Raw genomic sequence first — 23,922 nt, 5'->3', positions numbered from 1 at the left:
TCATTGAAAGTTTGTCATGTACGAATACAAAGCCAAAACTATTGCATGTTCCCCACACTGCTACGACACAGCGAAGAAAAGTGTGTTCGGAAGGGAACTGTCAACAGACTGGCAAACCAAAGGAGCCGTTACCATTGCCCCGACTTGTGCCCTTGCATGAGGTTGCCACCGCCCGCTCCCACACCGACCCCTCCCCCACTACCCACTTTCTAATCATGGCTATATTTGCTGCCCAGTAGTAGTTCCTAAAGTTGGGCAGTGCCAGCCCTCTTTCCCACCTCCCGGCTCCGCCCCAGCAGCACTTTCTTTACTCACGGGGTTTTACCCACCCACACAAACCCAGATATCACCCTATTCACCCGCTTAAAAAAGGCTTTTGGTATAAAAATAGGGAGGCACTGGAAAACAAACCGAAATCTCAGGAGAACCATTATTTTTACGGTCTGCACCCTCCCCGCCAGTGACAACGGTAGCATGTCCCCCATTTCCGTTCTAGAAACTACCCTGTCCCACCTTATTGAAAGTTTTTTGAGAAAGCAACAAGCAAGCTGATTTCCAAAAGGCATTTAATAAGCTGCCACAACAATGGTTACTAAACAACATGAGAGAACATAGTGTATGAGGTAACATTAGCATGGATGAAGGATTGGTTATTTTTTTAAAGAGGTACCCAATTCATTTTTTCCAATTAAGGGGCAATTTAGCGTAGCCAGTTCACCTACTCTGCACATCTTTGGGTTGTGGGGGCGAAACCCACGCAAACACGGGGAGAATGTGCCAACTCCACATGGACAGGGTGGTTAGTTAACAGGATGCAGAAAGTAAGGATAAATGTATTTTTTGGGTTGGAAAGCTGTAACTAATGGAGAACTACAGCAATTAGTGCTGGGATCTCAACTCAACCGGACTGCAAAGGCATTTAGGCAGCTTAAAGCTTAAGTGAGTGGGGAAAGATTTGGCAAATCCGTATAACATGGGAAAATGTAAACCTTTCCATTTCTGGCAGAAAAAATAGAAAAGCAATATACTATTCAATGCTGTGTTGGACACGTTTTTGATAGACAAGGGAGACTGGGGTGGGGGGTGCACACTGGACAGACAGGAAAGTGGAGTTAAGACCGCAATCAGATCAGCTAAGATCTTATTGAATGGCAGAACAGGCTGAAAGGGCAAAATAGTCTACTCCTACAAATAAGTCCAATGTTCCTTTGTCCCTATCGCAGATCCTCTGTTGAGGGTGAAGCACCATTTCCAACACACACTTATAGTAACTTCCAACACAGCCTCTCATGGAAATGTAATGGCTGCTAATGCAGCTCCTCCTCCACCTTGCTCCTGAGGCTATTCTTCCTCCTCAGCTGCTGTTAGCTCAATGTCATGGCCTTGATACAAGGCCAGAGTATGCAAGAAACATAGGACTATCATTGTACTGTCTTTCAGCCAGGGTTCATGGGTGTCATTAATTATGGCATTAACAGATAGTCCATGCCTCTTAGCCATCCTTAGGCCTGCTACACTTACATAGATACATAGAAGATAGGAGTAGGAGGAGGCCTTTTGGCCCTTCGAGCCTGCTCCGCCATTCATCACCATCATGGTTAATCATCCAACTCAGTAGCCTAATCCTGCTTTCTCTCCATAGCCTTTGATCCCATTCTCCCCAAGTGCTATATCCAGCCACCTCTTGAATATATTCAAAGTTTTAGCATCAACTATGTCCTGTGGTAATGAATTCCACAGACTCACCACTCTTTGTGTGAAGAAATGTCTCCTTATCTCTGTCCGAAATGATTTACCCTGAATCCTCAGGCTGTGACCCCTGGTTCTGGTCACACCCATCATTGGTAGCATTTTCCCTGCATCTAACCTGTCTAGTCCTGTTAGAATTTTATAAGTCTCTATGAGATCCCCTCTCATTCTTCTGAACTCCAGCGAGAACAATCCCAACCTAGTCAATCTCTCCTCATACGACAGTCCCGCCATCCCTGGAATCAGTCTGGTAAACCTTTGCTGCACTCTCTCGAGAGCAAGAACATCCTTCCTCAGAGGAGACCAAAACTGCACACAATACTCCAGGTGTGACCTCACCAAGGCCCTGTACAATTGCAGCAATACATCCCTGCTCCGATGCTCGAAACCTTTTGCAATGAAGGCCAACATACCATTAGCCTTCTTTACTGCCTCCTGCACCTGCATGCTTACCTTCAGCGAATGGTGCACAAGGACACCCAGGTCCCGCTGCACACTCCCCTCTCTCTTCAAAGAATTCCAACAGATCTGTCAAGCATGATTTTCCCTTCATAAATCCATGCTGACTCTGGCTGATCCTGCCCCTGCTTTCTAAATGTTCCGCTATAAAGTCCTTGATAATGGATTCAAGCATTTTCCCCACTACCGATGTTAGGTTTACTGGTCTATAATTCCCTTCTTTCTCTCTACCTCCGTTTTTGAATATCGGAATGATGTGAGCTACCCTCCAATCTGCAGGGACAGTTCCAGAGTCTATAGAATCCCAGAAGATGACCACCAATGCATCCACTATTTCCAGAGCCACGTCCTTAAGCACTCTGGGATGCAGATTCTCAGGCCTTGGGGATTTATCCGCCTTCAATCCCATCAGTTTTCCCAGCACCATTTCTCTACTAATGTTGATCTCCCTCAGTTCTTCGCTCTCACTAAACCTTTCATTCTCCAACATTTCTGGGATCTGATTCGTGTCATTTGTGAAGACAGAACCAAAGTATGTATTTAATTGCTCAGCCATTTCTTTGTCCCCTATTATGCATCCCCCTGTTTCTGTCTGTAGGGGGCCTACATTTCTCTTCACCAATCTCTTTCTCTTCACATATCTGTAAAAACTCTTAGTGTCAGTCTTTATACTCCCTGCAAGCTTCCTTTCGTACTGTACTTTTCCCTTCTTAATCAATCACTTTGTCCTTCTTTCCTGAATTCTAAACTGCTCCCAATCCTCAGACCTATTATTTCTCTTGGCCAATCTGTCTGCTTCTTTCTTGGATCGGATACTATTTCTAATTTCCTTTGTAAGCCATGGACTGGCCCTCTTACCCCCTTTGCTTTTATGCCAGACAGGAATGAACAGTTGCTGTAGTTCCTCCATGCGTTCCTTGAATGTTTGCCATTGTCTATCCACTGTCATCCCTTTAAGTAATTCTCCCCAATCTATCAAGGCCAACTCACACCTCATGTTCTCATAGTTCCCTTTATTAAGACCCTAGTCTCCGAATCAACTACTTCACTCTCCATCTTGATAAATAATTCTATCATGTTATGGTCGCTCATCCCCAAGGGGCCTCATACACCCAGATTGGCAATGATTCACATCTTGATCAACAGGGTAGTTGTGCTGAATTGATGCGTGATGAACACATTACTGCTCCTATCAGGACCTCTTTATGTTGCACATTGTCCCCTAAAGCAAAGAAGGCAGAATGACAATCTGTTCTAGCTGAGGCTTTTGTCATAGCAATTCGTGAACTGGTCACTTTAAGGATGCGCCGGTGTGGTACTGAAAACAAGCTGAGAGGATTGGATTGGTTATTTTTTGTTTAAAGTACCCAATTCATTTTTTCAAATTAAGGGGCAATTTAGCGTGGCCAATCCACCTCGCCTGCACATCTTTGGGTTGTGGGGGCAAAACCCACGCAAACACGGGGAGAATGTGCAAACTCCACACGGACAGTGACCCAGAGCCAGGATCGAACCTGGGACCTCAGCGCCGTGATGCAGTATGGCTAACCCACTGCGCCACCGTGCTGCCCTCAACAACATTATCAATGGCCTGCGATCGGCCTCAACCTTAAAGTGCAGAATTACTCATGTTCCCAAGTCACTGCGAGGGCTTCCTTTTCAATCACAGCAAAGACCTGTTCAGTATGTTGGTGTGATGTGGAGATGCCGGTATTGGACTGGGATGGGCACAGTAAGAAGTCCTACAACACCAGGTTAAAGTCCAACAGGTTTATTTGGAATCGCCTGATTACGGAGCTGCGCTCCGAAAGCTAGTGATTCCAAATATACCGGTTGGACTTTAACCTGGTATTGTAAGACTTCTTACAGTATGGTTAATGAGCTTGGTGCGTCCTAACAAGGCCAAACCGGTCCCTTTGCCAGCAAACCGGTCCTGTGCAGGTTTCCTTCCTCCTTCCTGTCCCCCGTGATCGTGGGTGCATTTGCACCACCACCACCCCCTTTCTTTCTCTTCCTTGTTCCGTGACTTGCTCTGTGTCTCCCCCCCCCCCCCCCCCCCCCGCCCCCCGCCCCCCGCCACTTTATTGGATGCTGTCTACGAACAGGCCTTGGATCAAGTTTGTGTACAGCTTCCACGGCCTTCTTCTGACTCCTGGATGGCAAATTTTATCTTCTCCAGCCTGTGAAATTCCATCAGGTCAGGCAGTCAGTTTTGGGTGGTGCTGCCGATCGCCAGCCAAGCAAGATTCTCTGGCAAGCGAGCAGTGAGGCAAAGGCTCGGGTGTCAGCCCCCTTCCCCGTGAAGCACTCTGGCTGCTCTGATACCCCGAAGACCGCCACCAGTGGGCACAGCTCCACACAGACTCCCAAAACCGTGGAAGTACATGGCCTCAAAGAAGGCCTTCCAGTGCCTGACAAGTCTGGGGTATGCCCGGAACATGTGGGTGTGGTTGGCCAGGCCTCCCTGACACCGTTCGCATTTGTCCTTCACCTCCGGGAACAATCCACTCATTATTGTTCTCATTAGGTGTGCGCTGTGCTCCATCTTTAGTTGTGTTCGGCTCAGCCTGCACATGTGGAGGTGAAGTTTGCCTTGTGCAGTGCTTTGATCCAGAATCCTCCCCCTACCTCCCTGCCTAGTTCTTCCTCCCATTTCTTCTTTTCCTCGTCCAGGGTTGAGCGTACCACTTCTAACAGTTGTCCATGCATGTCTGAACAGTTCCCCTCCCCCAGGTCGCCAATGTTCAGTAGCCTTTCTAGTCGTGACTCTGCCCTTGTATCATTGATTCCTTGAGGTGGAGATTTTTAATCTCTATGTATCTCAGGTCGTTCCCTCTCGAGAATTTAAGCTTCTCCGTTAGTTCCCCCATATACATGTCCCTATCAGTCAGTGTCCCTTTGTCCTGTCTCCACCTCTTGAAGGAGACATCCTGTGATTATTGCAGCATATCGGTTAGTCCGATATGCTGCCTCATTTGATTTCATGTTCGGAGCATGGCTACTTACACTGGCTACTACCATTGAGTATCTGGCCAGCCCCGCCCCCTCCCCCCCAACAAACAAACGCCAAACGCCGTGATTAACTTCTTAACTGTGTTGAGAAAGGCCTTGGAGTTATTGTGGCCGAACGGCCACCCAAGATGGCGTCCTGCATCGGATGCTGGGAGAATTGGCCACGTTTAAGGACAAGTAGACTGCAGCTCAAATAAAGGTTGATGACTAAACTGCAGCCCAGTTTCTGCAATACACTGGATTAAGGCCATTTCCAATAAGGTTAAAAGGTGCTGTGCCACCCTAAAATCGCTCTTTGTACAGCAGCAATGAAACAATGGTAACCTTCAGCAGCCAACACGAGGAGGACCAGCACACTAGAAGAGCCAGGAGCAGACCAGACCAAGGGCCGGATATTGAGGACAGGATTCAGCACACAGATAAAGGCCAATATCTGTCTGGTACTTGCTAGTCACTCTGAAGTTAAGTTAAGGTTTTGTATGAACTTTTAGTACTCTGAAGAATAACTTATGTTGATGGTGTGATTGTTTAACTATAACATTGGATGAGTGCGAATAAATACTGTTTGATTTAAACAAATAAATTAGCAGTCATTTGTCCATCACCCCTGACCCCTGACTCTGCTGTCACACTGGTAGCAACATCATGTTGATCGGGAGGATTTAGTATTAATCAGAACAGGAATAGGAACCTGGATTTTGATCGTCTGCACTCTCCCTGCAAGGGAATGAGCCCCACCTCCGGAAATCATTTTTAAATTCATCAGGTTCCATTTGTGGTTCCGTGTACAGTCATGGGCTATTTGGATCCCCAGATAGTGGAATTTGGTCTGTGTCAATTTGAACTGCAGTCCCTCCAGCTCTGTCCCTCCTCCTTGTGGGTTCACAAGGAAGATTTCTCTCTTAATCAATGATGTGCCATCAATTAACACAAGGCGAGTAGTGAACAAAACTGAGGCTTTAATAAGCTAAACAGAAAGCCTCCTGGCCTCTGACCCCGAACTAGGGCAGGGCAGGAGGTCAGCCACCTTTATACCGAGCCCGAGGGGAGGCGGAGCCATCAGGCAGTGGTTTACCACAATACATATAATACAGTAACAGTTTACCACAATACCTATAATACATTAACAGTGGTTTACCACAATCAGATTAGGCTTGTAGCCTGAGAAGGCTCTGAACTCCTTCAGGAGTTTCATTGTTCCTTCCATGCTGACTTGGGTGTTTGAGATGAAGAGGAACAGGCCATCTGCATAGTGTGAGACTGTAAGCTCTCTGTCCCCCCTTTGAATACCTCTCCACTCCTTTGCCGTTATATTTTCCTGTCACTCCGGAGTTCTCCCAGACCACAAAAGAAAGCCTTGTGCCTTCTTTGAACTGGGCTCCCTCCACCCGAGAGTGGCCAGATCCCCTTCCCCCTAGCCAATCATTTCCTTCTCCCGATTCCTTTCACATACTTCTCCTCATACTTGATCGTCCTGAAATTCATTCACTCCTGTTATGGCATGTGCAACCTTTCCCCACATGCCGGATACAGGTTTTTCCATGGAAAAATACATAACAAGTATCCTACCCATCCCACAATAGAGTGTCATCTTGCTTAAACAAAACTTAACTTCTCTGACACTACCCATGTGTTATCCTTGCAGTTGTTTTTTTTATATCTTACTAACTGCATGTGTCCATCTTTATTTTTTATCTCAGTATGCTCGCAGGCAGAGAAAAGATTCATAAAAAATCCGTGCTGAGTGCGCAGGAGCAGACTCTTCCAAACACAATGGTTGCAATGTATTTACTGATACCCAAAATCGGCCTACAAACTCTTAATTAGAGACTTCAGGGAGAACCCTTAGAACGACTGGTCCATCCATGTGTTAACAACCTTTTATCCAAATGTTTTGTCCCTCAATGCACGCAAATAAATGTTGCTTTAAGAATCCCCCATTTAAAAGTAATTTAAAAAAAAAATACTTTCTGTGGAAAAATTGTCAAAATTCTGAGATGTTACCTTTGTGTCATGAGTGTTATGTAAGACTACAGCCATCAAACCTACTTCACACTTCAATCATTTCAAGCATTGAAAAAACTGGTTTCTTCTCATCAGTCTGTACCTACATTAATCTTTCTAATTTCATCTACCAACTGGACGTGACTTCTTCAAAAACTGCAATATCTTATGTACGATTTTCGATACAACAATAATGATAATACATGTTTTATTGTCTGTCTGGACTGTTCTGATTGGTCAGTTTAAGGGGTCACTCTCGTGGTGGGTTTATCTGGTGGGCACTGCCTGGCACAAAGAGCATGCTGGCTAAATGCAAATCTATTTTTTTGTCTTTAGGGAGTCATCAGCGAAACGTAGAAGTTTTGGGAGGTAATTCAGGCAGCTAATGGCACCAGTGATGGGGCAGGCAAAGCTTGAGATGCCTGATCAGCCAAAATTGTAAAATTCATGGAGGGTTACAGGGCTGGTCGAGGTTAGAGTAATAGAGAGCGGAGAGGCCATGGAGGGATTTGAAAGCAGTGGTGAGTTTTAAAACTGGAACATTGCCAGACCAGGAGCCAGTATAGGTCTGCAAGCGTAGGAGAGCAGGTGAATGGGACTTGGTGCAAGTAGGATGTAGACAGCAGAGTTTTGGATGAGCCCAAGGTTTTAGAAGGTTTGAGGCTGGGAGTCAGCCAGGAGAACACTGGAATATGAAGGTACTAAAGGCACAGATTAGAGATTCAGCAGCATATGCACTGAGACAGGAGCAGAGTCAGGGGTGAGTTAGCTCAGGTGGATGGACGGCAGGCCCATGATGCAGAGCAAAGCCAAAATCGCGGGTTCAATTCCCCCACCGGCTGAGGTTATTCATGAAGGGCTTCTCAACCTTGCCCCTCACCTGAGGTGGAATGACCCTCAGGTTAAATTGCCACCAGTCAGCTCTCCCCCCCCCCCAAAGAGGAAAGCAGCCTATGGTCATCTGGGACTATGCTGATTTTTAATTAATTGGAGGAAATGTCTGCTCATCCAATGGGGAGGGGATAAGGTAGGTGGAGCTATATGACTGGAAATTCCCGCCCAAGGTCAACAGACCTGGTCCGTCAAATTCTCCATCCCACCTGCAACGATTCCCACGGCAGGCGGGACGATTTAGGTCCTATACGTCAATCGATTTTCAGAGTAAACCTTCAGAGAATTATAAGTGACCAGGGACTGGTCCAATGTACCCACAGAGAGAGACTCGCCAAAACAAAAGACAGCTGCTGTCAGGTTTGTGGGCCTTGTTTTGTGGAATGCTTTATGTTTGGTGAGGCTGCCCTGTGAAACGGTTGTTCTGCACCTGTGTGATGACAGTTGATTAATTTGATATTTTAAAACTTTATTGCAACAATCAGACACTGAGTGTTCCAAGTATAACATTCCTTTTATTTGTCTGATACAAGGAACCTGGCGTGTGGCAGGGGCGGGCAAGAGTAGGGTTGGCAGCACTCCAGGATTGGCCTGGAGTTTCCAGGAATTGAACATCAATCTCCAGGAAACCGCTGTGTGTAACCCACCGGAGAAAAATCATTGGGATATTGAAAAAGGTTATTTGTCATTTTTTTTATGAGGCGAAAAAGGGCCGCTTGGCTGACAGTCAAACATCAGGCAATTGGCTGAGGAGACGTTTTGTTTTCCGATTGCACTGGGACGGCAGTGCGTTGCAAGGATGAATGTGCTGGCCAACTAATGGCTTGAGCGTGGGGCAAGTCATCTGATTAAACCTCGAGGAATATCATAGTTGGCAAACCTAGGGGAAAAACATGGAGAGAGAATCAGCAAGGGTGTGGTGGTATGGCAGCATTAGGCGGGGTGGGGGTGGGGGGGGGGTGCAATTTATATAACTGTCATAATCCTTTAATTTTTGACATCACTGAAATCTTTCTTTAAACCTACTTTGGAGAGGCAGCACGGTGGCGCAGTGGTTAGCACTGCTGCCTCACGGCACCGCGGTCCCAGGGTCGATCCCGGCTCTGGGTCGCTGTCCGTGTGGAGTTTGCACATTCTCCCCATGTTTGCGCGCGTCTCGCCTCCACAACCCAAAGATGTGCAGGGTAGGTGGATTGACCATGCTAAATTGCCCCTTAATTTGGAAAAAATGAATTGGCTACTCTAAATTTATTTTTTTAAACCTTTGGTTTCTGGCACTCAATTAAACTTTGAGATATGTGAGTGTTTCAACTGCAGTTTATGACAAACCCGATAATTTCACACATGCACAGCCTTATACGGTTTCTTCTACAGCCTAAAAAGGCCAACAGATGTAAACCTGCCCTTTTAACTCTGGAGAAAATAGTTCACAATTAAACTTTCATTCACTATAACAAAGTCACAAGGCTAGACTGAGATATTTTGATTCTGCCAAACCCTTTGAAGAAAGAACAGCAAGAAATCCTGTATTTAAAGAAGCGTTATTGTAATAAAAAGATACCATTTGACCTCAAATATTTGCGGGTCCCTTGTATCAATTATTGTTTTTTAATTATTCTTTATCTGCGTTTACATTTGCCTGTTTTTGAATGTGACCCATGACCTTTATTGAGTTAATTCAGCACTCCAGAGAGGTTAGCTGAGTTTTTAAAAACAATATTCAATGTAATTTTTACAATATTTTATTCTCCAACTTTTGTTTATCTTTATTTGCATTCTGAAGTAATCATTTCTATTTCATTATTTTGTAAGAAGCACAAATTATCGCTGCGAATGTCAATCCTGTAATGAAATAGAAGCAGTGAAATATGTCCAAATCAGGATGGTATGTGGCTTGGTGGGAAACTGCCGGTGGTCCTACACAAGTTGCACTTGTCTTTCTAGTTGTCGGCTTCACAGGGGGATAGAGGGTTGTCAAAGTAAACTTAGCGAGTTGCTGTCAGGAGTATTGTAACTATAATGTGTCAAAATTTTTGTTATTTTTCATTTTTTTTTCAGTCAAGTATTTATTTTATTGTAGTCTAGTGAAAATGACAGTACAGAATTCCTTTGCAGTCTGTAAAGAGGGAGGTTTTGACCTGTTTAAAATACAGTATAGTAATGGGAGTGAATTCCTACACACATGCTTACACACGTCACAGTACAATGAGGCAAGGACTGCATGTGACCAACTGCGCTCGCACGGAGAAAGGAAACAAAATAAACGTCTAGAAAAATCAAGTATTCCCAAAAATCATGAGTTTTTGTTCTTTCTCTGGTCAGACTTTTTCAAGTTGTCAGTTGTTGTGCAGAATGCAGTGCACCATCCAGCAACGAGTTAACTCATGGGTTAGTGTCAGAGTCCACGATTCGACTCCATTTGGTTAATTTAATTAATGTAACGATTAACCAGATGGACTATATATTACACGGTGTGATGAAACTCAGCAGGAAATGAAAAGTAAGGGTGGGATGGGTAGGAATTAGATTGTGGGATGCCTGCAGTTAGCAGCTGTGTTTTTGTCAGAGGTGTGGGCATTGCTGGCTGGGCCAGTGTTTATTGCCCATTCCTAAGTGCCCTTGAGAAGCTGGTGGTGAGCAATCCATGGGGTGTAGGTACAACCATAGTGCTGTTAGGACTGGAGTTTCCGTGTTTTGACCCAACAATGGCGATGAACAGTGATATATTTCCCAGTCATGTTAGTAGGTGGTGGATGGCAACTTGCAGACGATAGGTTCCCATGTGTATTTTGAGGACGATTCCCCCAAAACAATGACTGAAGTGCCATTTTGGGCGGCAAAACTGTTGAGAATCCAGTTCCGGCACAATTCCCGTGGCAATTCATCCACACTTAGTCAATTTTGTGTAGCTTGGGGAAATTCTCACTGAATTATCACACACTTCAATTTTTTTCTGGAGTGGGGAACTAAAGACACAGGCAAGACCAGATTAGGGGCTGGTTTAGCACACTGGGCTAAATCGCTGGCTTTTAAAGCAGGCCAGCAGCACAGTTCAATTCCCGTACCAGCCTCCCCGAACAGGTGCCGGAATGTGGCGACTAGGGGCTTTTCACAGTAACTTCATTGAAGCCTACTCGTGACAATAAGCGATTTTCATTTCATTCATTTCAGAGATCAGAAAGGGTGCCCTGATCTCAAAGTTAGGTTAAAGGACCCCCCACAGCCCCACCGATGGACAGTGCCCCCCCGCCACAGACAGGGTAACGTCCGCAACCCCCATCACCAAATCTAAATATCTGCATCACACTCTTCCCCCCCCCCCCCCCCCCCTCCACCACATTTGCATGAGGGTGACCCAGACCCAACCCCATCCATCCTCATTGGCATCGGGGCATCGTCTCACCCCCCCCCCCCCCCCCCCCCCACCACACACACACAAGTGAGCATATCCCACTATGGAGTCACTGAGGGCCCTGCCCCTTGGCACCCTGGCACCCAGGCAATGCAAACCCGGTACCAGGGCAGTGCCAACCTCGCAGGGGAGCCGGCACACTCCGGCCTCACAAGTGCTGAGCATATTTAAATGAGAAAAAACGTTTGTGTTCGGCGGGTTGGGAGCATTGTGATCTGTTTGACATTCGGCACAAACCCTGTTTAGAGGCTCTGCCGTTATTCTCCGGGAATAGCAGGAGGTGCACCAGACGGAATACGGGGGGGAAATTGCCCCCCACTGTCTTGGTCCCTCCTAGGTGGTAGAGGTCATGGATTTTGAAGATGCTGTTACCGAGGCTTGATGGGTTGTGATTGAATGCCATGAGGAGATGGTTAGACTGGTTTATAGGAGATGGACATTGCCTGGTATTTGTGTGGCCTGGATATTACCTGCCACCTATCAGCCCAAACCTGAATGTTGTATAGGCTTTGCTGTATGTAGACACAGGCTGCTTCAACATCTGAGGAATTGCAAATGGAACTGCACACTGCAATCATCAGCCAACATCCCCACTTCTGACCAAAATAGTTGCCGGCCAATCGGATAAGCCAGGAGCTCCAGAAGGAGGTACTTCTTCCCCAGTGACGGACAGAAGGACCACCTAGCCTGCCTGCAGCAAATTATGGGCTGCAGAACGGGAAAGTGTGTGGTCTGAAGCTGAGGGGGAGGCACACATAACCCTTTTATAATAATAATCTTTATTGTCACAAAGTAGGTTTACATGAACACTGCAATGAAGTTACTGTGAAAAGCCCTGAGTCGCCACACTCCGGCACCTGTTCAGGGACTCAGAAGGAGAATTCAGAATGTCCAATTCACCTAACAGCACTTATTTTGGGACTTGTGGGAGGAAACCGGAGCACCTGGAGGAAACCCACGCAGACACGGGGAGAACGGGCAGACTCCGCACAACAATGACCCAAGCCGGGAATCGAACCTGGGACCCTGGCGCTGTGAAGCAGCAACGCTAACCATAGTGCTACCGTGCTGCCCTTGACTCCCTTGTTGAAGAATTTGTCCAACACAGCCATGAATATAGTCAAGGACCCAGAATCTACAGCTCTCTGTGGAAGAGAATTTCGAAGACCAACTCCCCTCTGAGAGAAGAAATTCCTCCTCGTCTCTGTGCCGAGACTTCCTGGCACCAGGAAACATCCTCTCAGCATCCACCACGGTGCAAGCCCCCCGCAGCTTCTTACAAGCTTCAATAAGATCATCTCTCATCCTTCTAAACTCCAATGAGTATAGATCCGACCTTCTCAATCTTTCCTGGTAAGCCAACCCTTTCACCCTATGAATCAGCTCTTCTGTGAACTGCCTCACATTCCACTCATGTGGAGACCAGAACTTCACTCTGTGTGGGCGGTCTCACCGATGCCCTGTACAGTTGCAGCAACACTTCCAAACTTTTGTATTCTCCCACCTACCTTGCAAAAAGACCAACATCCCATTTGCCCCTACTGATGACTTGCAGGCTAGCCTTCGTGACTCCCTGACACCCAGGTCCCTCTGCACCTCAGTCTGTCTATATTCTGCTAAAGGTGTTTGTAGGCACCCTGGTGCAGCCCTGTCTCCGCCTGGTGGCAGTGGGAAGGAGGAGAGTTTATGGAGAGGAGCAGCAGAGGTCGCCCTGCTTCACTTCAGAGTTGACTCACAAGTGAGCTGCTGGTGAGTAGCTGGGAGCCGCTGACTCCGGCACACAGGGGAGGAGGAGGAGGAGATGAAAAGGAGCGGGTGCGGTGAGAAGGAGGAGTAAAGAGAGAGGAAGCCACACCAAGCGGCGGATATTAACCAGCAAGATCGTGCAGCCAGCAGGAAGAGTGCAGAGAGAGAGAGACATGGCTTTGTGTCGGAGAGTGCTGCTGAATGTGTGGGTCCCAGTCAGCAGGCAGGCTGTGCTGGGCAGCCGGCGGTGGGCAGCGGTGAGTACTCACACACACACACACACACACAGAGGGTGTAACAGATACATGTGGCACACACACAGCGGGTCCGGCCGCTGACAACACACTCTGATTCACACGGAGCCCGGAGACAAGATTGAGAGTCAAGAGCATCTCATATTCACACCCAGAGAACAGAACCGGCCAGGATAGGGAGCAGACACAGGCTGAGAGAGACACAGGCTGAGAGAGCAGACACAGGCTGAGAGAGAGAGCAGACACAGGCTGAGAGAGAGCAGACACAGGCTGAGAGAGAGCAGACACAGGCTGAGAGAGAGCAGACACAGGCTGAGAGAGACACAGGCTGAAAGAGAGACAGAGAACAGACACAGGTTGATAGAGAGCAGACACAGGCTGAGAGAGAGAGAGAGAGCAGACACAGGCTGAGAGAGAGAGAGTAGACACAGACTGAGAGAGAGAGACAGTAGACACAGGCTGAGAGAGAGAGAGAGTAGACACAGGCTGAGAGAGAGAGAGAGTAGACACAGGCTGAGAGAGAGAGACAGTAGACACAGGCTGAGAGAGAGAGCAGACACAGGCTGAGAGAGAGAGAGAGTAGACACAGGCTGAGAGAGAGAGAGAGTAGACACAGGCTGAGAGAGAGAGACAGTAGACACAGGCTGAGAGAGAGAGCAGACACAGGCTGAGAGAGAGCAGACACAGGCTGAAAGAGAGACAGAGAACAGACACAGGCTGATAGAGAGCAGACACAGGCTGAGAGAGAGAGAGAGCAGACACAGGCTGAGAGAGAGAGAGTAGACACAGACTGAGAGAGAGAGTAGACACAGGCTGAGAGAGAGAGAGCAGACACAGGCTGAGAGAGAGAGAGTAGACACAGGCTGAGAGAGAGAGAGAGAGTAGACACAGGATGAGAGAGAGAGAGCAGACACAGGCTGAGGGAGAGAGAGCAGACACAGGGTGAGAGAGAGAGAGAGAGAGAGTAGACACAGGCTGAGAGAGAGAGTAGACACAGGCTGAGAGAGAGAGAGTAGACACAGGCTGAGAGAGAGAGAGCAGACACGGGGTGAGAGAGAGAGAGAGAGAGAGTAGACAGGCTGAGAGAGAGAGAGAGTAGACACAGGCTGAGAGAGAGAGAGTAGACACAGGCTGAGAGACAGTAGACACAGGCTGAGAGAGACAGTAGACACAGGCTGAGAGAGAGCAGACAGGCTGAGAGATAGCAGACAGGTTGAGAGAGAGCAGACACAGGCTTAAAGAGAGTGCAGACACAGGCTGAGAAAGAAAGAGAGCAGACACAGGCTGAGAAAGAGAGCAGACACAGGCTGAGAGACAGTAGACACTGGCTGAGAGAGAGAGCAAACCCAGGCTGAGAGAGAGTGCAGACACAGGCTGAGAGAGCAGGCACAGGCTGAGAGAGAGAGAGTAGACACAGGCTGAGAGAGAGAGAGAGCAGACACAGGCTAAGAGAGAGAGAGAGCAGACACAGGCTGAGAGAGAGAGCAGACACAGGCTGAGAGAGAGAGCAGACACAGGCTGAGAGAGAGAGAGCAGACACAGGCTGAGAGAGAGAGAGCAGACACAGGCTGAGAGAGAGCAGACACAGGCTGAGAGAGAGACAGCAGACACAGGCTGAGAGAGAGGCAGCAGACACAGGCTGAGAGAGAGACAGCAGACACAGGCTGAGAGAGAGACAGCAGACACAGGCTGAGAGAGAGAGCAGACCCAGGCTGAGAGAGAGTGCAGACACAGGCTGAGAGAGCAGGCACAGGCTGAGAGAGAGAGAGTAGACACAGGCTGAGAGAGAGAGAGAGCAGACACAGGCTGAGAGAGAGAGAGCAGACACAGGCTGAGAGAGAGAGCAGACACAGGCTGAGAGAGAGACAGCAGACACAGGCTGAGAGAGAGAGAGCAGACACAGGCTGAGAGAGAGAGAGCAGACAGAGACTGAGAGAGACAGCAGACACAGGCTGAGAGAGAGACAGCAGACACAGGCTGAGAGAGAGAGACAGCAGACACAGGCTGAGAGAGAGTGCAGACACAGGCTGAGAGAGAGAGAGCAGTCACAGGTTGAGAGAGAGAGCAGATACAGGCTGAGAGAGAGAGCAGACAGGCTGAGAGAGAGAGCAGACACAGGCTGAGAGAGAGAGAGCAGACACAGGCTGAGAGAGAGAGCAGTCACAGGTTGAGAGAGAGAGCAGTCACAGGTTGAGAGAGAGAGCAGTCACAGGTTGAGAGAGAGAGAGTAGACACAGGCTGAGAGAGAGCAGACACAGGCTGAGAGAGAGAGAGAGCAGACACAGGCTGAGAGAGAGAGAGCAGACACAGGCTGAGAGAGAGCGCAGACACAGGCTGAGAGAGAGAGCGCAGACACAGGCTGAGAGAGAGAGGGAACAGACACAGGCTGAGAGAGAGAGGGAGCAGACACAGGCTGAGAGAGAGAGGGAGCAGACACAGGCTGAGAGAGAGAGGGAGCAGACACAGGCTGAGAGAGAGAGGGAGCAGACACAGGATCAGAGAGAGAGAGAGAGCAGACACAGGATCAGAGAGAGAGAGAGAGCAGACACGAGCTGAGAGAGAGAGAGCAGACACGGGCTGAGAGAGAGACAGAGAGCAGACACAGGCTGAGAGAGAGACAGAGAGCAGACACAGGCTGAGAGAGAGACAGAGAACAGACACAGGCTGAGAGAGAGAGAGAGCAGACACAGGCTGAGAGAGAGAGCAGACACAGGCTGAGAGAGAGAGAGAGTAGACACAGGCTGAGAGAGAGAAAGTAGACACAGGCTGAGAGAGAGAGCAGACACAGGCTGAGAGAGAGAGAGAGTAGACACAGGCTGAGAGAGAGAGAGAGTAGACACAGGCTGAGAGAGAGAGACAGTAGACACAGGCTGAGAGAGAGAGCAGACACAGGCTGAGAGAGAGCAGACACAGGCTGAAAGAGAGACAGAGAACAGACACAGGCTGATAGTGAGCAGACACAGGCTGAGAGAGAGAGAGAGTAGACACAGGCTGAAAGAGAGAGACAGTAGACACAGGCTGAGAGAGAGAGCAGACACAGGCTGAGAGAGAGAGAGAGTAGACACAGGCTGAGAGAGAGAGACAGTAGACACAGGCTGAGAGAGAGAGCAGACACAGGCTGAGAGAGAGCAGACACAGGCTGAAAGAGAGACAGAGAACAGACACAGGCTGATAGAGAGCAGACACAGGCTGAGAGAGAGAGAGAGCAGACACAGGCTGAGAGAGAGAGAGTAGACACAGACTGAGAGAGAGAGTAGACACAGGCTGAGAGAGAGAGAGAGCAGACACAGGCTGAGAGAGAGAGAGTAGACACAGGCTGAGAGAGAGAGAGAGAGTAGACACAGGCTGAGAGAGAGAGAGCAGACACAGGCTGAGGGAGAGAGAGCAGACACAGGGTGAGAGAGAGAGAGAGAGAGAGAGTAGACACAGGCTGAGAGAGAGAGTAGACACAGGCTGAGAGAGAGAGAGTAGACACAGGCTGAGAGAGAGAGAGCAGACACAGGGTGAGAGAGAGAGAGAGAGAGAGAGAGAGAGTAGACACAGGCTGAGAGAGAGAGAGAGTAGACACAGGCTGAGAGAGAGAGAGTAGACACAGGCTGAGAGACAGTAGACACAGGCTGAGAGAGACAGTAGACACAGGCTGAGAGAGAGCAGACAGGCTGAGAGAGAGCAGACACAGGCTGAAAGAGAGTGCAGACACAGGCTGAGAAAGAAAGAGAGCAGACACAGGCTGAGAAAGAGAGCAGACACAGGCTGAGAGACAGTAGACACTGGCTGAGAGAGAGAGCAAACCCAGGCTGAGAGAGAGTGCAGACACAGGCTGAGAGAGCAGGCACAGGCTGAGAGAGAGAGAGTAGACACAGGCTGAGAGAGAGAGAGAGCAGAAACAGGCTGAGAGAGAGAGAGCAGACACAGGCTGAGAGAGAGAGCAGACACAGGCTGAGAGAGAGCAGACACAGGCTGAGAGAGAGAGAGCAGACACAGGCTGAGAGAGAGCAGACACAGGCTGAGAGAGAGACAGCAGACACAGGCTGAGAGAGAGGCAGCAGACACAGGCTGAGAGAGAGACAGCAGACACAGGCTGAGAGAGAGACAGCAGACACAGGCTGAGAGAGAGAGCAGACCCAGGCTGAGAGAGAGTGCAGACACAGGCTGAGAGAGCAGGCACAGGCTGAGAGAGAGAGAGTAGACACAGGCTGAGAGAGAGAGAGAGCAGACACGGGCTGAGAGAGAGAGAGCAGACACAGGCTGAGAGAGAGAGCAGACACAGGCTGAGAGAGAGACAGCAGACACAGGCTGAGAGAGAGAGAGCAGACACAGGCTGAGAGAGAGAGAGCAGACACAGACTGAGAGAGACAGCAGGCACAGGCTGAGAGAGAGACAGCAGACACAGGCTGAGAGAGAGACAGCAGACACAGGCTGAGAGAGAGACAGCAGACACAGGCTGAGAGAGAGTGCAGACACAGGCTGAGAGAGAGAGAGAGCAGTCACAGGTTGAGAGAGAGAGCAGGTACAGGCTGAGAGAGAGAGCAGACAGGCTGAGAGAGAGAGCAGACACAGGCTGAGAGAGAGAGAGCAGACACAGGCTGAGAGAGAGAGCAGTCACAGGTTGAGAGAGAGAGCAGTCACAGGTTGAGAGAGAGAGCAGTCACAGGTTGAGAGAGAGAGAGTAGACACAGGCTGAGAGAGAGCAGACACAGGCTGAGAGAGAGAGAGAGCAGACACAGGCTGAGAGAGAGAGAGCAGACACAGGCTGAGAGAGAGCGCAGACACAGGCTGAGAGAGAGAGCGCAGACACAGGCTGAGAGAGAGAGGGAACAGACACAGGCTGAGAGAGAGAGGGAGCAGACACAGGCTGAGAGAGAGAGGGAGCAGACACAGGCTGAGAGAGAGAGGGAGCAGACACAGGCTGAGAGAGAGAGGGAGCAGACACAGGATCAGAGAGAGAGAGAGAGCAGACACAGGATCAGAGAGAGAGAGAGAGCAGACACAAGCTGAGAGAGAGAGAGCAGACACGGGCTGAGAGAGAGACAGAGAGCAGACACAGGCTGAGAGAGAGACAGAGAGCAGACACAGGCTGAGAGAGAGAGCAGACACGGGCTGAGAGAGAGTGCAGACACGGGCTGAGAGAGAGTGCAGACACGGGCTGAGAGAGAGTGCAGACACGGGCTGAGAGAGAGTGCAGACACGGGCTGAGAGAGAGTGCAGACACGGGCTGAGAGAGAGTGCAGACACGGGCTGAGAGAGAGTGCAGACACGGGCTGAGAGAGAGTGCAGACACGGGCTGAGAGAGAGTGCAGACACGGGCTGAGAGAGAGTGCAGACACGGGCTGAGAGAGAGTGCAGACACGGGCTGAGAGAGAGTGCAGACACGGGCTGAGAGAGAGTGCAGACACGGGCTGAGAGAGAGTGCAGACACGGGCTGAGAGAGAGTGCAGACACGGGCTGAGAGAGAGTGCAGACACGGGCTGAGAGAGAGTGCAGACACGGGCTGAGAGAGAGTGCAGACACGGGCTGAGAGAGAGTGCAGACACGGGCTGAGAGAGAGTGCAGACACGGGCTGAGAGAGAGTGCAGACACGGGCTGAGAGAGAGTGCAGACACGGGCTGAGAGAGAGTGCAGACACGGGCTGAGAGAGAGTGCAGACACGGGCTGAGAGAGAGTGCAGACACGGGCTGAGAGAGAGTGCAGACACGGGCTGAGAGAGAGTGCAGACACGGGCTGAGAGAGAGTGCAGACACGGGCTGAGGGAGAGTGCAGACACGGGCTGAGGGAGAGTGCAGACACGGGCTGAGGGAGAGTGCAGACACGGGCTGAGGGAGAGTGCAGACACGGGCTGAGGGAGAGTGCAGACACGGGCTGAGGGAGAGTGCAGACACGGGCTGAGAGAGAGTGCAGACACGGGCTGAGGGAGAGTGCAGACACGGGCTGAGGGAGAGTGCAGACACGGGCTGAGGGAGAGTGCAGACACGGGCTGAGGGAGAGTGCAGACACGGGCTGAGGGAGAGTGCAGACACGGGCTGAGGGAGAGTGCAGACACGGGCTGAGGGAGAGTGCAGACACGGGCTGAGAGAGAGCAGACACAGGCTGAAAGAGAGTGCAGACACAGGCTGAGAAAGAGAGCAGACACAGGCTGAGAGACAGTAGACACTGGCTGAGAGAGTGCGGACACAGGCTGAGAGAGAGAGAGCAGGCACAGGCTGAGAGAGAGCAGACACAGGCTGAGAGAGAGAGAGAGAGAGCAGACACAGGCTGAGAGAGCGAGCAGACACAGGCTGAGAGAGCGAGCAGACACAGGCTGAGAGAACGAGCAGACACAGGCTGAGAGAGAGAGTAGACACAGGCTGAGAGAGAGAGTAGACACAGGCTGAGAGAGAGAGCAGACACAGGCTGAGAGAGAGAGAGCAGACACAGGCTGAGAGAGAGAGAGAGCTGACACAGGCTGAGAGAGAGCAGACACAGGCTGAGAGAGAGCAGACACAGGCTAAGAGAGAGAGCAGACACAGGCTGAGAGAGAGAGAGCAGACACGGGCAGAGAGAGAGACAGAGAGCAGACACAGGCTGAGTGAGAGAGGGAGCATACACAGACTGAGAGAGATCAGACAGGCTGAGAGAGAGATCAGACAGGCTGAGAGAGAGAGCAGACACAGGCTGAGAGAGGGTGCAGACACGGGCTGAGAGAGAGAGCAGACACGGGCTGAGAGAGAGCAGACACGGGCTGAGAGAGAGAGCAGACACGGGCTGAGAGAGAGAGCAGACACGGGCTGAGAGAGAGAGCAGGCACTGGCTGAGAGAGTAGACACAGGCTGAGAGAGAGAGTAGACACAGGCTGAGAGAGAGAGTAGACACAGGCTGAGAGAGAGAGTAGACACAGGCTGAGAGAGAGAGCAGACACAGGCTGAGAGAGAGAGAGCAGACACAGGCTGAGAGAGAGAGAGAGCAGACACAGGCTGAGAGAGAGAGAGCAGACACAGGCTGAGAGAGAGCAGACACAGGCTGAGAGAGAGCAGACACAGGCTGAGAGAGAGAGCAGACACAGGCTGAGAGAGAGAGCAGACACAGGCTGAGAGAGAGAGCAGACACAGGCTGAGAGAGAGCAGACACAGGCTGAGAGAGAGAGCAGACACAGGCTGAGAGAGAGAGCAGACAGGCTGAGAGAGAGAGCAGACACAGGCTGAGAGAGAGAGAGAGCAGACACAGGCTGAGAGAGAGAGCAGACACAGGCTGAGAGAGAGAGCAGACACAGGCTGAGAGAGAGCGCAGGCACAGGCTGAGAGAGAGAGGGAGCAGACACAGGCTGAGAGAGAGAGGGAGCAGACACAGGCTGAGAGATAGCGCAGACACAGGCTGAGAGAGAGAGGGAGCAGACACAGGCTGAGAGAGATATGGGCAGCAGGGTAGCATGGTGGTTAGCATAAATGCTTCACAGCTCCAGGGTCCCAGGTTCGATTCCCGGCTGGGTCACTGTCTGTGTGGAGTCTTCACGTCCTCCCCCTGTGTGCGTGGGTTTCCTCCGGGTGCTCCGGTTTCCTCCCACAGTCCAAAGATGTGCGGGTTAGGTGGATTGGCCGTGATAAATTGTCCGTAGTGTCCTAATAAAAGTAAGGTTAAGGGGGGGGGGGTTGTTGGGTTACGGGTATAGGGTGGATACGTGGGTTTGAGTAGGGTGATCATGGCTCGGCACAACATTGAGGGCCGAAGGGGCTGTTCTGTGCTGTACTGTTCTATGACTCTAAGACACATTCTGAGAGAGAGAGAGAGAGCAGACACAGGATCAGAGAGAGAGAGAGAGCAGACACAAGCTGAGAGAGAGAGAGCAGACACAGGCTGAGAGAGAGACAGAGAGCAGACACAGGCTGAGAGAGAGATAGAGAGCATACACAGACTGAGAGAGATCAGACAGGCTGAGAGAGAGATCAGACAGGCTGAGAGAGAGAGCAGACACAGGCTGAGAGAGGGTGCAGACACGGGCTGAGAGAGAGAGCAGACACGGGCTGAGAGAGAGAGCAGACACTGGCTGAGAGAGAGAGCAGGCACTGGCTGAGAGAGAGAGTAGACACAGGCTGAGAGAGAGAGTAGACACAGGCTGAGAGAGAGTAGACACAGGCTGAGAGAGAGTAGACACAAGCTGAGAGAGAGAGTAGACACGGGCTGAGAGAGGGTGCAGACACGGGCTGAGAGAGAGAGCAGACACGGGCTGAGAGAGAGAGCAGACACGGGCTGAGAGAGAGAGCAGACACAGGCTGAGAGAGAGAGAGCAGACACAGGCTGAGAGAGAGAGAGCAGACACAGGCTGAGAGAGAGAGAGAGCAGACACAGGCTGAGAGAGAGAGAGCAGACACAGGCTGAGAGAGAGAGTAGACACAGGCTGAGAGAGAGAGTAGACACAGGCTGAGAGAGAGAGTAGACACAGGCTGAGAGAGAGAGGAGACACAGAATGAGAGAGAGGAGACACAGAATGAGAGAGAGGAGACACAGAATGAGAGAGAGAGTAGACACAGGCTGAGAGAGAGAGCAGACACAGGCTGAGAGAGAGAGTAGACAAATGCTGAGAGAGTGCAGACACAGGCTGAGAGAGAGAGAGAGAGCAGACACAGACAGAGAGAGAGAGAGCAGACACAGGCTGAGAGAGAGAGAGAGCAGACACAGGCTGAGAGAGAGAGTAGACACAGGCTGAGAGAGAGAGTAGACACAGGCTGAGAGAGAGAGTAGACACAGGCTGAGAGAGAGAGTAGACACAGGCTGAGAGAGAGAGTAGACACAGGCTGAGAGAGAGAGTAGACACAGGCTGAGAGAGAGTAGACACAGGCTGAGAGAGAGTAGACACAGGCTGAGAGAGAGTAGACACAGGCTAAGAGAGAGTAGACACAGAATGAGAGGGAGTAGACACAGGCTGAGAGAGAGAGCAGACAAATGCTGAGAGAGTGCAGACACAGGCTGAGAGAGAGACAGAGAGCAGACACAGGCTGAGAGAGAGAGAGAAGACACAGGTTGAGAGAGAGAGTGCAGACACAGGCTGAGAGAGAGAGCAGACACAGGCTGAGAGAAAGAGCAGACAGGCTGAGAGAGAGTAGACACTGGCTGAGAGAGAGAGTGCAGACACAGGCTGAGAGAGAGTGCAGACACAGGCTGAGAGAGAGTGCATACACAGGCTGAGAGAGAGTGCAGACACAGGCTGAGAGAGAATGCAGACACAGGCTGAGAGAGAGTGCAGACACAGGCTGAGAGAGAGTGCAGACACAGGCTGAGAGAGAGTGCAGACACAGGCTGAGAGAGAGAGAGTAGACACAGGCTGAGAGAGAGAGAGAGTACAGACACAGGCTGAGAGAGAGTGCAGACACAGGCTGAGAGAGAGTGCAGACACAGGCTGAGAGAGAGTGCATACACAGGCTGAGAGAGAGTGCAGACACAGGCTGAGAGAGAGTGCAGACACAGGCTGAGAGAGAGTGCATACACAGGCTGAGAGAGAGTGCAGACACAGGCTGAGAGAGAGTGCAGACACAGGCTGAGAGAGAGTGCAGACACAGGCTGAGAGAGAGTGCAGACACAGGCTGAGAGAGAGTGCAGACACAGGCTGAGAGAGAGTGCAGACACAGGCTGAGAGAGAGTGCAGACACAGGCTGAGAGAGAGTGCAGACACAGGCTGAGAGAGAGTGCAGACACAGGCTGAGAGAGAGTGCAGGCACAGGCTGAGAGAGAGTGCAGACACAGGGTGAGAGAGAGTGCAGACACAGGGTGAGAGAGAGTGCAGACACAGGGTGAGAGAGAGTGCAGACACGGGCTGAGGGAGAGTGCAGACACGGGCTGAGGGAGAGTGCAGACACAGGGTGAGAGAGAGTACAGACACAGGCTGAGAGTGCAGACACAGGCTGAGAGAGAGTGCAGACACGGGCTGAGAGAGAGCAGACACAGGCTGAGAGAAAGAGCAGACAGGCTGAGAGAGAGTGCAGACACAGGCTGAGAGAGAGTGCAGACACAGGGTGAGAGAGAGTGCAGACACAGGGTGAGAGAGAGTGCAGACACAGGGTGAGAGAGAGTGCAGACACAGGGTGAGAGAGAGTGCAGACACAGGGCTGAGAGAGAGTGCAGACACGGGCTGAGAGAGAGTGCAGACACGGGCTGAGAGAGAGTGCAGACACGGGCTGAGAGAGAGTGCAGACACGGGCTGAGAGAGAGTGCAGACACGGGCTGAGAGAGAGTGCAGACACGGGCTGAGAGAGAGTGCAGACACGGGCTGAGAGAGAGTGCAGACACGGGCTGAGAGAGAGTGCAGACACGGGCTGAGAGAGAGTGCAGACACGGGCTGAGAGAGAGTGCAGACACGGGCTGAGAGAGAGTGCAGACACGGGCTGAGAGAGAGTGCAGACACGGGCTGAGAGAGAGTGCAGACACGGG

The 23,922-nt window shown here is 50.6% G+C and overlaps 1 protein-coding gene across 2 annotated transcripts in view; it reads left to right on the top strand.

The window, feature by feature from the left end:
• The first annotated feature begins 13,265 nt into the window (after positions 1-13,265).
• LOC119963245 (calcium uniporter regulatory subunit MCUb, mitochondrial-like) overlaps positions 13,266-23,922 on the top strand; it is a 243,696-nt gene continuing 233,039 nt past the window's right edge. Inside the window, exon 1 of one of the 2 annotated variants that reach the window (XM_038792053.1) lies at positions 13,266-13,530. In XM_038792053.1, coding sequence (XP_038647981.1) covers positions 13,447-13,530 — 84 coding nt within the window. In that variant the 5' untranslated portion in view covers positions 13,266-13,446. The remainder of the gene's footprint in view (positions 13,531-23,922) is intronic. The other variant, XM_038792052.1, reaches the window with a different exon arrangement.

Source organism: Scyliorhinus canicula, chromosome 3 (assembly GCF_902713615.1).
Source record: "Scyliorhinus canicula chromosome 3, sScyCan1.1, whole genome shotgun sequence".
NCBI classification, from domain to species: domain Eukaryota; kingdom Metazoa; phylum Chordata; class Chondrichthyes; order Carcharhiniformes; family Scyliorhinidae; genus Scyliorhinus; species Scyliorhinus canicula.
This window is presented reverse-complemented; position numbering and strand designations above follow the sequence as displayed.